The sequence below is a fragment of the Lipotes vexillifer genome, unplaced genomic scaffold (genome assembly GCF_000442215.2).
Source record: "Lipotes vexillifer unplaced genomic scaffold, Lipotes_vexillifer_v1.1 scaffold138, whole genome shotgun sequence".
NCBI classification, from domain to species: Eukaryota; Metazoa; Chordata; class Mammalia; order Artiodactyla; family Lipotidae; genus Lipotes; species Lipotes vexillifer.
The window spans coordinates 1,402,337-1,416,757 of NW_006797971.1; the positions used below are offsets into that span (position 1 = coordinate 1,402,337).

General features: G+C 34.3%; 1 protein-coding gene across 4 annotated transcripts in view; it reads left to right on the forward strand.

Annotated features, from left to right (window-relative positions):
* Positions 1 to 9,672, forward strand: part of ERBB4 (erb-b2 receptor tyrosine kinase 4) — a 1,128,925-nt gene extending 1,119,253 nt beyond the window's left edge. For 2 of the 4 annotated variants that reach the window (XM_007470009.1, XM_007470010.1), the window contains exons 26-28: positions 5,202 to 5,249; positions 6,054 to 6,351; positions 9,178 to 9,672. In XM_007470009.1, the coding sequence (XP_007470071.1) occupies positions 5,202 to 5,249; positions 6,054 to 6,351; positions 9,178 to 9,623 (792 nt within the window). In that variant the 3' untranslated portion in view covers positions 9,624 to 9,672. The remainder of the gene's footprint in view (positions 1 to 5,201; positions 5,250 to 6,053; positions 6,352 to 9,177) is intronic. The other 2 variants (XM_007470012.1, XM_007470011.1) reach the window with 1 other exon arrangement.
* Positions 9,673 to 14,421: the final 4,749 nt, after the last annotated feature.

Genomic DNA, 14,421 nt, shown 5'->3' on the forward strand with positions numbered 1-14,421 from the left:
TGTGTGTGTGTGTGTGTGTGTGTGTGTGTGTGTGTGTGTGTGTGTGTGTATTCTTCCCTAACAGTCCTTTCTTGTTGATGTAAAACCATAATGTGTGTGAATGTATATATATATATACATATATATATATATATATATCTTCTATTAGCACTTAACATTCTACTTTTAGTTCCTTTTCTCTTTAAGTCCTTGTAGTAAATTAAAATGCAAGTAAGATGGGAGGGGCAACATTGTAAGGCATTTTCAGTATTTTATAACTAAGCCTAGTTAATTTTTCAAATTTCTCCTTCAGATTCGTTTTTCATAAGAAAGAGAAACCATGAAATCTTATTTGAGAGAAGAGTTGAGGCATTATGCAGGGGCAGAGGGAGGGCAAACAGAAAATAGAAATGCTAAAGTCAAAATCTACATGTGGCATAAAAAAAAGATGTAGGATTCAGAGAGCAGCCAGTGGCAGTGTGTGTGAGTGGGAAGGACTTTTAACTTCCTTGAGGCTCAGTTTTCTTATCTTCAAAATGGGAGTCATAATTTTTAATAATCATATTTACCTTGAAAGGTCATATGAATAAATAAAACCTAAAATATTCTAGTCTGTGGTATATGGTAGGTATACAATACATGTTGGTTTCCCTTACTATTTCTCAATTTTCCTAAAAGAAGTAATATATTCATCTGTGAAAGAGTAGACTTTGTAATGAAGTTCTAGGGTTAGTGAAAAGTGAACAAAGAATGAAAGCACAAGTTAATACTCCTTCAGGTGGAGCATAGGGTCATTATTATTAATTAATTTATTTATTATAATTTTATACCATTATAATATATTTTTATTTATTATATTATCATTATTAACTTTTTTGTGTGTGTGTAGAGTAAAAACAAAGTTTTTTTTAAAGTAGCATCTCACGTAATCAAACTAAATAAATAAATGAGTACATTAATAAATAAACACATATCTAAAGAGACAAAAGGCGTTTTGTGTAACATATGTGTTCACACATAAGCATGTGTGTGTGTGAGCCAGCTGCCTAGATGCAATAGGCTTCCCCAGTTCTTACTGGTTTGGGGAATATGAACACATTTTGCTTGTTTTCTTCTGGTTGCCTTATGGAAAATGAAGATTCAAAATCCAGATGTCTCAAACGCTGGTATATTGAACTTAGTTGTAAAAAAGATATAGAGGTATAACCATACATCAGGAATTGTACATAACGAAAAAAAACGAAAAAAATTTTTTATCTATCTGCTACCTGACCTGTGAAATGTGAAAATGCCCATCAGAGTGCTAAGGATATATTCCAAGAAGGATAAAAAATTGAGAACCCTTAATAATTACTATGTGGAAGTGTCTAGGTAATACATCAGTGCTGGTGGATTAGCACCGTCTTATAGAGACGTTTTAGTTAAAAGGATTTAGAGTGATTCTTGGCCCTAGAAACTTTAATCCTATAGTTAATATTACGAGTAACAATTATCTGAAGATTAAAAACAACTCTCTCATTAAGCACATGTTTAATTTAGGTAGAAGTTAGGCATTAAGCATGTATTTTTGTTTGTTTCCTAAGAAGATACATTTGTATAATATTTTAAAAAATATCACAGGACACAGTTCATCTAGTTAACAATTTAAAATTTCCTGGGAATAATATAAAATAAATACATTTTAATTAAAACAATAAATGTGAGAAATGCAGTACATGTAGTAAGATAAAGGTTCAAATCTTTATCATTCAACTGAAAAGTAAATTTTAGGACATGATGTATCTAAAAGTGCACTTAATACTGTATTTGATATATTTGTTGACATTTGCCTTCTCTATAACCCCTGGCATTTGGGTCCAAGTTAATCATACAGTGTCCCAGTGATTGTGGCCACAAATTAAACTTGACTCTCTTCATCACCCTTACATATTTCCCCACCAGGAGCAAGCTCCAGATCACCTGCCAGTTCATAGCCCACCTCCTTCTATCTTTGTCCTGCTGACAGTAAATCCCCTCACCAGTTAATTGAACAGATGTACCCAGTGCTGCTTCCTGAAGATCGTCAAAGCTGGGCTTTGACAGACAGCACACACACAAAAAAAAGCCTTTTAACTGAGAGCACTGCTTTGTTCTGCTTAGAACGTTAAGGTCACTGCAGCTCATTCTGATTGTGGGGATCTTAATTTTTACTCAACCAATTTACTTGCAGCTGTCATTCTTTCCAATATTAAAAGTTCAGCTTTTCAAGTGTGGGGAACTGGGGGATGGTTGTGTGGGGAATGAGAAGAGCTTGTTCCAAACTAAAAACAGCAAAAACAAGTAAAATCTGGCTTGGCTCTCAAGTACAAAAAGTTATTTTCAAAGCCTATAAATTATGACATAGTGATTAACATGTAATTTAAATATATTTAAACAACAATTATATCACATTTCCAGCCCAGCTAATTGGCCTCACAGATGTTCCCTTGTAGCTGCATTGCCCTTCCAAGGAGATATGAATGAGGTGCTTTTTATCATGGAAAACAGAAAAAAAGCAAATGGAAAAAATGGAAACAGAAACATAAAAAGCAGCCAGTAACCCTAAAAACAATGAATGCTAAGGGAATTTTGTTTAGCTTTTTTTCCGTTTTAATGCTGAAAACTAGAAAAAGCATGAAGACACTCCTATTACTGTGATGGTTTCTGGCAGTGTGTCTAGATACAGAGTTGGCAGGTTGCTGACTGAAAGACTTGTCAAAGCAAGGACGGCGGATCCATTCTAATAAAGCATGGCTGCACTTTGTGTCTTGGAACAGACTAACTGCAAGAGATCTAGTTATTTTTAATACAACACCTTTACAATTGAAGGCGGTCTAGCCCAGATAATGAATATAGATAATAAAGTATTTCCTGATGAAGAATGACTTGTGAGTTATTCTTTTGATCATTTATCTCTCAAGTTTTATAAACTGTTAAATGTGCAGCAGGCAGTGCTGTTTCCTCAGCCGTGATTCTAATCGAACATTACCCAGTATAGCAACTCTTGCAAAAGAAGAGGTCAAAGGAACACTGGTGATTATGAATATTTTGGAATACCTTGCCTTTTAATATCTAATCATGAAATTGAAATAAATTCACTCCAGCCTCACCTTACTCTTACCTTTTCTTCTAATAATCTCAGGTAATGTTTGATAGTACAATGTAAATTACAAAAGGTCACTGGACACGCCTCTCCTAGTGTATCATGGTATCTCCAGCATCTACCGTAATTCCTGTGCTTTCACTGTAGCAATTTAATAAATATTTGCTAAATGCTTGCCAAATAATCCAGGTTTAATGATAGGGTAAGGCCAAGGTTGTAATATGATAAAGTTCCAGCAAGCAGGTGTTATATTTTTGTACCAGCCCTCTACTTTACATATCACTGAACTATATGGAAAATTTATTTCTCAAATTTTATGAACAAATGAATTTTATTTTATGACACTCTAAAAGGTAGCAAAATGTACCTATATTTAAGGTGCTATGGAAGACAAGTAGGCATTTTAAAATGCTTCTTTGATGAGAAGCCTTGGCAATTTGATTTCTTGACTTTAAACATTTGACTTAGCAGGTGTGAACATTTAAATTTCACATATTCTCTACATTTGTATAATAGTGCAGAGCTTAAAAAGTTCATCTATATATAATATCATACTTTATCTTCATTAAGAATAAGAGAGGCCAAGGATGAAAATGAGGGTCTGAGATATTTCACGATTGACCACATCACTTGTAATTGGGACTGGAGCTTGGAGCTTCTAACATACCATACAACAATCTGTCTATTGTCCAAAAGCACCTCCTATGCAGTGCATATTAAATATATCTAACTTTCCATGTCGTAGTCTTCAATGTGTTGTTAGTTATGTTATTAGAGAAGAAAAGAGATAAATATTTTCTATGCCATCATGTAAGTGACTCAGTTATGGGCAGAGTTTAAATGTAAATTCAGTGTAGGGATTCAGAGCTTGTCCCTTGATTCGTCCAGCAGGCTTAGTTAATTAAGGAAAACTATATTATCTAGTTGTTATTAATTTGTATTAAACGGTTAATCTCCATGGGACCATGTTCTTAGATTAGTCTATGAATCTCTAAATTATAAAAACGTTGATCTGGAATAAGATTTAACTCTGTTTCATAGATGTTTCAAGGTGTTGTCTTTCAGGTTTATTTTAGTCATCTCTGTTCAGTTAAATCCAGAAAGTAGAGAATGCAAAGTTCATAAAATCAACTGTTTTAATTTGCATTATTCATTATTTCCAGTGCTAAGAAAAGTGCCTGGTGCATACATAGACCATGGTTTCTCAAGAAATGTGTTTAATAAATGATTGATATGTTATATATATATATATATAATTTTTAGCTAGGAAACAGAGGTTGTGTTCATACATCCCCTGTACTTACCATAAGGAACGTTGTCCTTAATATTTTATCATATTTTTATATTGACTTTTATTTAACCCATAAGCTAGAGTTTTAAGCCATAAGACTGTCTTTTTTTTAATTAATTGCAATCTAATTTCAACTGATTCTAAATACATAAAATTAATGTATGCAAAGCATGTTTGCAGTAAAGAAAACGATTTTCCAAGATTTTCTGCTTTTGCTTCGCTTAAAAAAAAGAAAAGACTGATGAGAAAATATTATGTACCTTTTTATAAAAGAGGCTAAGAAGTTGACTCTTTGCTGAAATGGTGAAAAATAAATGTAACTTGATAGCAAAAATTATTCCAGGCAAGTTGAAGTCCACCTCTATCTCCTTTTAGATAAGTTTCTTCTTATGAGAGGAAAGTTAATGCTGTGATATGTGGCCATTCCAGTCATTTAACACGTAACAAAGGAAAGGGTTCCTCATTTACAACTCAAGTTAGTTTACTGCTTTTCCCTTTCTTCCATGGTTAATCAGAAGAACATTTATTGTCAACTTAATTTTTAATCCATTTAAAATTTTACTTTTTCTATATAATTCTTCTTTACAGGGATTGAATTAAAATATTCAATATCCTCAGAAAATATAAGTAAACTTGCTTGTTGTCAGAGTGCATAAAATTTTACTGTTTAGCAAACATCACTGTTGTGCATGTTTTCCCCTTTGGTTCATACAACTCATGTGGCTTTTCTTTTTTTTTTTTTCTGTTCTTTTTTTTTTCATTCATGTTACCTCTTATTACATCCATCATTCCATTTTTCTTTCCTATTAGAGTGAAATTGGACACAGCCCTCCTCCTGCCTACACCCCCATGTCAGGAGTAAGTATTTCACAATCAACCTTCATCTTTTAGGATTTTTGGTCTTTGCTTATCATGTTTCCTCTCTTGCCTCACCATAATTTCCTCATTTTGCCTTTGCCAACAGTGAGTTAAGAATTTACTGTAGATTGTGTACCTGCCTGTGTAGATATGTTTTATCTCAGTAGATAATCCAGAGTTGACATATCATGCATCAACAGTAGCTTTTGATTTTTATCTGAAGAATTTACCTGGGCTCATACATCATGCTTCTGGGTAAAGAGGTTATCTTTACTTCCACGATTATAGGTCTTGGGCTAAAAAGTCAGAATCTCAGTGGTGATTCTCTAGTTAGATACTAGAGACTCAGAGTCATAGTAACCACAGACTAGAAGGCAATAAGGAAACATCACCATTCAAACTGCATCACTGTACTTCTGTTCTTAATGGCAACTGCCTATAGTTAATGACATTGCCATTTGTCTTGAAGATTCACTTTGAATTTTTACATTAAAAATAGGCAGTTGTGGGATAGGAACATGAAATACTTTTTATTAGATCATGTGTTAGGTGGTTAGTAAAATTAAAATATATATTTCCAAAATGTTTTCCCACAATTGATTTATTTTATAAGAAAAATTGAAATTTTAGGTGCTTCTAGTCTAATTCAAACTCAATGACTATTAGGGGGAAAAACTCAATTAAGAAACTCTGACTTTGCTCTGAAATACAAACTTCCATATTCTTTTGGTTATTAACATCCATATTTTTTTACAGCTATTCCTAACAATACCTTTGGTCCAAATGTGTTTCTACTATTGACAGAACCAGTTTGTGTACCGAGATGGGGGTTTTGCTGCAGAGCAAGGAGTGCCCATGCCCTATAGGGCAACCACCAGCACGATCCCAGAAGCCCCAGTTGCTCAGGGGGCTACTGCCGAGATTTTTGATGACTCCTGCTGTAATGGCACCTTACGCAAGTCCGTGGCACCCCACGTCCAAGAGGACAGCAGCACGCAGAGGTACAGCGCTGACCCCACAGTGTTTGCCCCAGAACGGAGCCCACGAGGAGAGCTGGATGAGGAAGGTTACATGACCCCTATGCGAGACAAACCCAAACAAGGTACAAGCAGAATGTTCAGAAATGATTGCCACTCGACATTTGTCTCTATCAAAATAAGCAATGTATGGAAGAGAAACTGCCAAACTATCCGCCTATGTAAAATGTGTGATCCACAAAGGGCTTAGGCTGCTGCTATTCCTAGTAGGCTTTCTGAATCAAAAGCGTCCACATCATCTAGGGGCTTTTTTTAGAAACCAGAATCTCAGGCCCCACTTGAATAGGAATCTGCATTTTAACAAGATCCCCAGGTGATTTTTATGTATAATCAAGCTTGAGAAGTGCTGATCTAAACATATCTTTATTGGAATATTTGAATGAGGTAGCATATCACAAGATTTCAGAATCCTTGCTCCATTGGACTTATTGTGGAGATCATAAAGACTGACGTTGTTGGTAAAAATGTCCAAAGCTTTCAATGGCACCAATAAAAGACTTGATTGATGCATTAAAATGGTGTCATTTAAATGACCTAGTTTATTCTAAGAAATTATGACTTCTTGTATGATACATTTCAAAAATTAAAGTTCTGACCCTGCATATACTTATATGTATACCATCACATCTTGAAAATATTCATAGCTTGTGCCTTTACAAAGAACAGAAGTAACTTTACAAAGTTAGTAGTAGAAATGTTAAACACCCAAATCAGATAACATTTCAATTTGAGAAAGCCTCTTTCCTTTTATGTTAACAGCATCAGAAAAAGAAGATGGATGATAGTTATTAAAAACCGGTGACTGTTTCTTAGAGTCTTCTAAGTGTCACGGTAAACTGTATTTTAAGACTCTGTATAAAGGCCCATTGTCTCACTTAATATGCAGTTATATTCGCTTTTATAGTATGCAATTAAAGGATGCCTAAATACATATTGTCAACAACCTATTAAAATATATCCACCTCTATATGTATGAAAGTATTACTGTAACGAAGAATTGGATGTTGACAGTAGCCCAATAGTGACACAAATGTAGGTTTTGAGAAGATTTGACAGATGCCCCAAAAGTGAAATTCTCTCTGGGAAGATTCTCAACTCAACCATAAAATTATTCCTATCTGCAGAACTACATGGCTATACAAATTTGCATCAGGACAATAGATAAGCAGATTGCTTTGAGAAAAGGTAATTTGAGCCTTCTAAGAGAAAGGCAAGTCAGTCTGTGTAGACTCACTGTAGACCATCCCCAGATTTTATTTCTGAGTACTAAGAGACCCACATTTATGTAGAACTCTAGCCCAGTTCTCAGAGAGTAGAAAATTTTAGTATAGACATTCCTATACTTTCAATTAAGAAGTTTCAGGACTCTGATAAGAAAAATCCAATTCTGACTCCCTTATAGGTATTTTTCACATATTTTTCTTAAAATGACAGTAGCTTTGAGAACCATTCAAATTAAAACTTATGTTGAAGTGTAAAGTTCAGCCTACTCCTGTAGGGGCAATAGTGAAAACAGATTATTCAACAGGAGTTAGGGAATTTGAATTCTAGTTCAACACAAATTATATCCTTCATACATCATTTAATCTCAATTTTCTGTCTATAATGCTGGAAGAATACACCTTGCACTTCCTTTTTCACAGGATTGTAAAAAGGGATGAAATAATAGTGCCTTGTAAATTATTGAACTGTAATCTGTGTATATGATGGTGGGATATTCATTACTGTCTTTTAACTTGCACGTGACACTAAATAATTATATCCAGTAGGCATATATCCAGGAAAAAATAGTCCTGGGTTGATGAGATTTTTCTCTCTACATGTCAGGTTTAGTATAGGGGATAGAAAGTTTGTTTCAGAATGGTAACATCTCAACAAACAGTTATGCCCTCTCCCTACCCCAACACCAAAGTAGGAATAGCTAAAGTGTCATTTTTGTGCATATATTTAAAAAGAGGGTCTACTATATATGTGTATATATGTCTATATATATTCTATACTATAAACATAGGAATAGAATTAAACATGAGAACAGCATTAATTAGCAGTATTTTAAAAAATTCTAGCCCAGTATCTATTCTAGCCCAATACCTATTTATTAGACTGAATCATGCAAAATAGCTGCTACATGACTAGTTTCAACCTACAAAATAGCAATTTCATATGATTCAAACTAATAGTTTGCTATTTTATGATTATGACTAGCTATTGGAAATAAATGGTACAATTATATTTATTGTTAAGCATATGTTTTGTCAAGCAAGTCAATATAGAGGCATGTTAGATGTCTATATTATTTGATTAGTTGAGTCTTTTCCTTAGATGTTTTCTTTCCTGTGTGTAAATCTTTCTGAGGGAACATCTGTAATCAAATCCTTGTTACCTATGCAGATATTCTAAGCAAATTATGTAGACTAAAAACTACTTTTATTTCACTTCATCCATTTATCTTGACATGGAGTTAATCTGTAGACATTTTGATCTTCCAATATTCTTTAAAAATTCTCATTTCTCCATATTTAAAAGCTATTTAACCTTGATAGTTTGTCTTATCTTCCAACATAAATTACCAACTTTTAGAAAATAGAAGCATTTAAACAACTGGTCCCATAAGTAGGCGAGACAAATGCAAGCAGAAGGAAAGGAGAACAATCTAGGGGACAGGGACTCTGACCCTGGCCTTGTTGGTGCCTTGTTTTGTCACTAACGTTTTTTGCCCACTTACTCCTCTTTCATATGATAGTAGTAATCAACAAAAAATATTTTGTGAAAATTCCTGAAATATGTGGCTTTATTGTCCTGGAAAAAGAAGCTAACCATTCTGTATAACCATGGTCTGATTAACGTTTTCCAGAAAGTAGATGTTAACTGATACTTTTGTATTACATCAGAATACCTGAACCCTGTGGAAGAGAACCCTTTTGTCTCTCGGAGGAAAAATGGAGACCTTCAAGCTTTGGATAATCCCGAATATCACAGTGCTTCCCATGGTCCACCCAAGGCAGAGGATGAGTATGTGAATGAGCCACTGTACCTCAACACCTTTGCCAACACCTTGGGGAACGCTGAATACCTGAAGAACAACGTACTGTCTGTGCCAGAGAAGGCCAAGAAAGCATTCGACAACCCTGACTACTGGAACCACAGCCTGCCACCTCGGAGCACCCTTCAGCACCCAGACTATCTGCAGGAGTACAGCACAAAATATTTTTATAAACAAAATGGAAGGATCCGGCCTATTGTGGCAGAGAATCCTGAATACCTCTCTGAGTTCTCGCTGAAGCCAGGCACTGTGCTGCCTCCTCCGCCCTACAGACACCGGAATACTGTGGTGTAAGCTCAGCAGTGGTTTTCAGGTGGAGAGAGACGCCCGCTTCAATTTCCCCGCTGCCTCTCTTTCTCTTGTGGTCTTCCCTCTACTCTCAAGGCCAGTAGTTCTGACGCTTCCCAGTGGAAGATATCAAGATGCAATGATAGTTATGTGCTTATCTAACTTGAACATTAGAAGGAAGGACTGAAAGAGAAAGACAGGAGGAACCACACTGTTTCTTCATTTCTCTGCATGGGTTGGTCAGGAGACTGGAACAGCTAGAGAAGGACCAGCAAATATGAGGCAATACTGCCTGCTGTCAAACTAGTTCCCAACTTTTTTTTACATTTTTTTCTTTGCCTCCCTTCCCCTTCCTTCCTTCCTTCCTTACTTCCTGTATTTCAATGCACATGCTTGAAAGACCCAAGCTGCAGGAACTGATGTGTACATTTTCAGCATCCCTGGAAATCCTAATGATGTTTCCAGAAGAACAAAACAATAACGTTTTTTTATAATGTATGATAGTAACTAAGATTGAAAATCCAATCTCTTTCTCAGACAGTTTCAATCTTGACAAGCAAGAATGGCCAACTCAGCTTTCATAAGTTTTGAATCTTCATCAAAGTTATAACTAGTAATTATGTTTGGAGAGCTTTTTTGTTTTTTTAATTTTGTTTTGCTTTGATCTGTCTCTTCATATTACTTTCTCCCCTCTTTTCAGCTTTAATTTATAATTGCAAACATTTTTCCATCAAACCTTCTTAGGTGTTGCTATAAATTGAAAGAATTGTAAAAAGAAATATTTTAATATGGTGAAATGGCCACTATTTTAAATATGCAGTCTTTAGAATTAGAAGGGGAAGCCAAGATATTAGTCAAATGTAACATCAAATCTTACTTTTGTGTTTTACACTATTGAATATGTATCCCCCCTGCCAAGCTTTTACATTCTTCAACATTTTCTTCCCCTCTATGAATGACAGTACTTGATAGGCAGTTGGTAATGTTAAGAGTAGAAGGGAAACTAAAGGACAGTTCTATGTGGTTCATGAAAACTACTGACACTTTCAGGGGTGGTCCAATGGGGAATCCATTGAACTGGAAGAAACACACTGGATTGGGTATGTCTACTTGGCAGATACTCAGAAATGTAGTTTGCACTTAAGCTATAATTTTATTTGTTCTCTTTCTGAACTCCATTTTGGATTTTGAATGAAGCAATATGGAAGCAACCAGCAAAATAATTCATTTAAGTACATTTTTTTTTTTAAAAAAGAGCTAAGATAAAGGAAGACTGTGGAAATGCCAAACCAAGCAAATTAGGACTTTGGAACACTTTGGGATTATGGTGAGAGGGTCAGCACATGATCAACATGTGATATCACATTTCCTAAACAAGGAAATTTGTCCAGTTTGTATACTCCACTTGAAGGAATGCAAGTAAGGATTGGCTTGAATTCCATGGAATTTCTAGTATGAGACTCTATATTAAGTGGAAGGTAACTCTGCACATAAATTGGTATAATAAAAAGAAATACAAACATTCACTGCTTATAGATAGGTCCTTGGGTCAAAAGTTGTAAATAAATGTGAAAAAACTTCTCATGTAATTATTTTAATATCCAGCATACTACTCTTTTGATACTTTATATAATAACTCTTTTTCTTCAAACACAGCATCCTAGTTCTAGAGCCACCTTTCTTGTGTATCACTTTAAAGAATACCTACTGAGTTAAGATGAGCAATGGGAACAAATGGTAGGAATGAGTTTTCAGGAAAAGGGGGCCTCAGGTCAGTAATTAGAAAAATTGGATAGAAATCTCTCTCTTTTAGGAAAACCTGACCCAATTCATTTGGAATTTTTAAAAAATATTTCTTTCCAATGTTAAAGTATTGGGATCAAATTTGAATGTATAACCTAATTGAAAGCAATTAGACTAAAAATCTCTATTGGCAAAGAGGAGAGTTTAGAAAAAAGGATGAAAAGAAATCTAGGTTTCTGCCTATTTTGAAAAGTAGATCTATCTATCCATTCAGCTTCCTTATTTTTTCGATTAATATTTATTTATAGTCTACTAAAAACACTGTGTTACGTGGGGAACACCAAGATAAATGCAATACTATCCCTAACTTTAAAATTTTACAATCCAGATTTATTTGACATGACATTTAATTTTTTTATATAATTCAAGGAATACAATTGCATGGACCATTTTGTGAATAGTCATATAAAGTCAACTCTTTGTTAAAAGATCTCCTGTGAACTCATGTGGGACATGAGTGAAACACCCTACAGGCTCCTGAAGTTAGCAAATAGGATAGTTTCAGTGTTATCATTCAAACACAAACTGTTCTAGAAGGATATTGTATCACTGGCTAATTGTCCTATATGGATTCTAACTTAACCGTTAAATCAACAATAGATGTTGGTCTTTGGACAGGAACATTGGAGAAATTGAGATTGGTTTCTTCCTGAGTTATGAAAAGTGAGGGAAGCTTAAAGGCTGAGGTTGAGCAAGCATGGGGTTTGTGAGAGCTCTTCCAGTGAAATTCAAACATGAACTTCCCAGGGTTGAAGACACAGAATGATTCAGGGGCCACAGCCTAATAGCTTAGAGCTCTTTCACCCAGTCAGAGGAGTATCCAGGAAAAGGGGTCCTCACATCAGTGTTTATGAAAGTTTAGATATAAACCTCTCTTTCTAAATAAATCTGTACCAACTCATCACTGACAGCATCCTTGTTGGATACTAGAACTTGACTTTTTCTCCTGATTTACAATATTCATATGGTTTCTATGGGGATATGAAAAGCAGAATCACATATTGAAGAACAAAAGAAAAATAATTATTTTACTGTTAAGGTAATAGAAATGTATTCAGTGAAGGTAGTGTCTCTGTCATCCTAGGAACGTAAGACCCTTACACATCAGGTACTAATAACTGGAGAGAGATGCAAGTATAATCCAAAATGACCCAAAATGCTTCACAAGAACTTTATTGTTCCTTTTGAATGATTGCTGTAGCACATACTTGATTTCAGTTGTTTTAGGGTTTCTCATTTGATTTATTTTTGTCCCCCTAGGAAAACATATTTCAGAGTGTATGAGAGGGAGAAAAAAAAAAGTTTCATTTGTTCCAAAGAATAACTTATTCAACTCAGTAGAGTGAAATTTTAAAATGCCAATTAAAGCCTGTGAAGTGCATCAGAATATCAGATTATTGTAGGCTAGTTATACCAGTGCAAATATGCAGAACCAATTAAGTAACTTTGAAGAAAATTAATAGTCAAATTACACAGACTGTATTTTTTAAATCACCAAATCTTGTAGCTTATACCTATCTTGGGGAATCTTATTTCCAGGTAAGAAAAACTGTATAATTAAATGGTTATTTAGGGCAGTGGTTCTTAGGCAGGTGAGAAAAGTTTTCTAAACCAAGGTAGACCCAGAACCTCAAAGCATCCTGAACCACAAAGAGATGCTTGAACTACTAAGTAGAAATTGATTTTCCAAATATTAGTGGCCCAGGTTAGGATGAAAGTTTTTCTCGGGTAATATTCTTGAAATGGAATGAAAAACAATGCAAAACTCAAATCAGATTAAAATGTATAAACTAAAAATTTGAGATTGTTTTCTTAGTAGATCAAGAAGAATGACAATATTTGTAGCTGGAGAGGAGAAATAGTGTTCTTCTAAGTGTATAATGTATGTGTTAATACCTTGTAAAATCAGGACTTGGCATGAAGATCATGTATATTTCCAATGCCTAGGACAAACCAGTAGGACTGTGAGATGCTGCCCATACATGAAGTTGAAAGCGTTATCAACATGCTTTTTGAAGTGTCAAAAATTAAAAAAAAAAAAAAAAAAAAAGAAATTGGTTAAGCCCGACAGGGAAGGATGTAAATACATGTTTTTCTAGAGCTATCTAAACTTTATTTCAAAACTTGAATTATTCATCCATCTATAAATGTTGGTTATTTAACTAGTATATGTAGTTCATAAGGTAATAGAAAAGGTGATTATGAAAGCATGTATATATCTGGACAGAACCATGATAATGCTGTAAGATGTAGATTTAGTTAGGTTAACAGATGTTAAATGATTTTAATACTATTAAATAAATCACACTAGAAAACTAACCACAAAATATAATGTAGCAAAATAAAATGCAGGATATGAAAATGTAGGATGGATTTTGCATAGTAAAAAATGTTTGCCATTTAAAATTGTTATTTGTTAGGTTGAGCTGAAAGTGGGCACATAAAAAGCAGCTTCCACTTATGAAAACTTGCTTTAAAACATTACAATTACTTTTTCTCATTCTCTTATTCCTTTACCATTTGTAAAATGTATTACGTGTAAAGAGGAATTTTTCAAATTTGTTTTGCAAATACCACCTTGTAGAGTTTAACAGGCAAATATGTTACAGATGACTTTAAGTAAGAGGTTTCAAAATGAAGTGAAGGATATATAAATGTTCTATTACCTTATGCAGAGACAAAAAAATGAGTGGTGTCATTTAGTAAACAAACAAAATGCATTTAATTTGTGACATATCCTTTCTTTTTTCTATGATACCCTCCCATCTCCAAAAAGAACCCAAGGAATTAATTAGCAATATTCTGAGAAATAAATGCTAAAGCAAACATTTCAAACTGCTCTATTTCCATTGTTTTGAACAATAGTTGATGGCCAGATGATTTTTAATAGGGCAAATGAGAAATCCAGGTGGATAAGCTTCTAGTTGTTGAAAAGCCAGAAAACTAAATCTACTGTATATCCTATGGGCAGAGAATTCTGCTGGGCCTCTCTTTATGCATA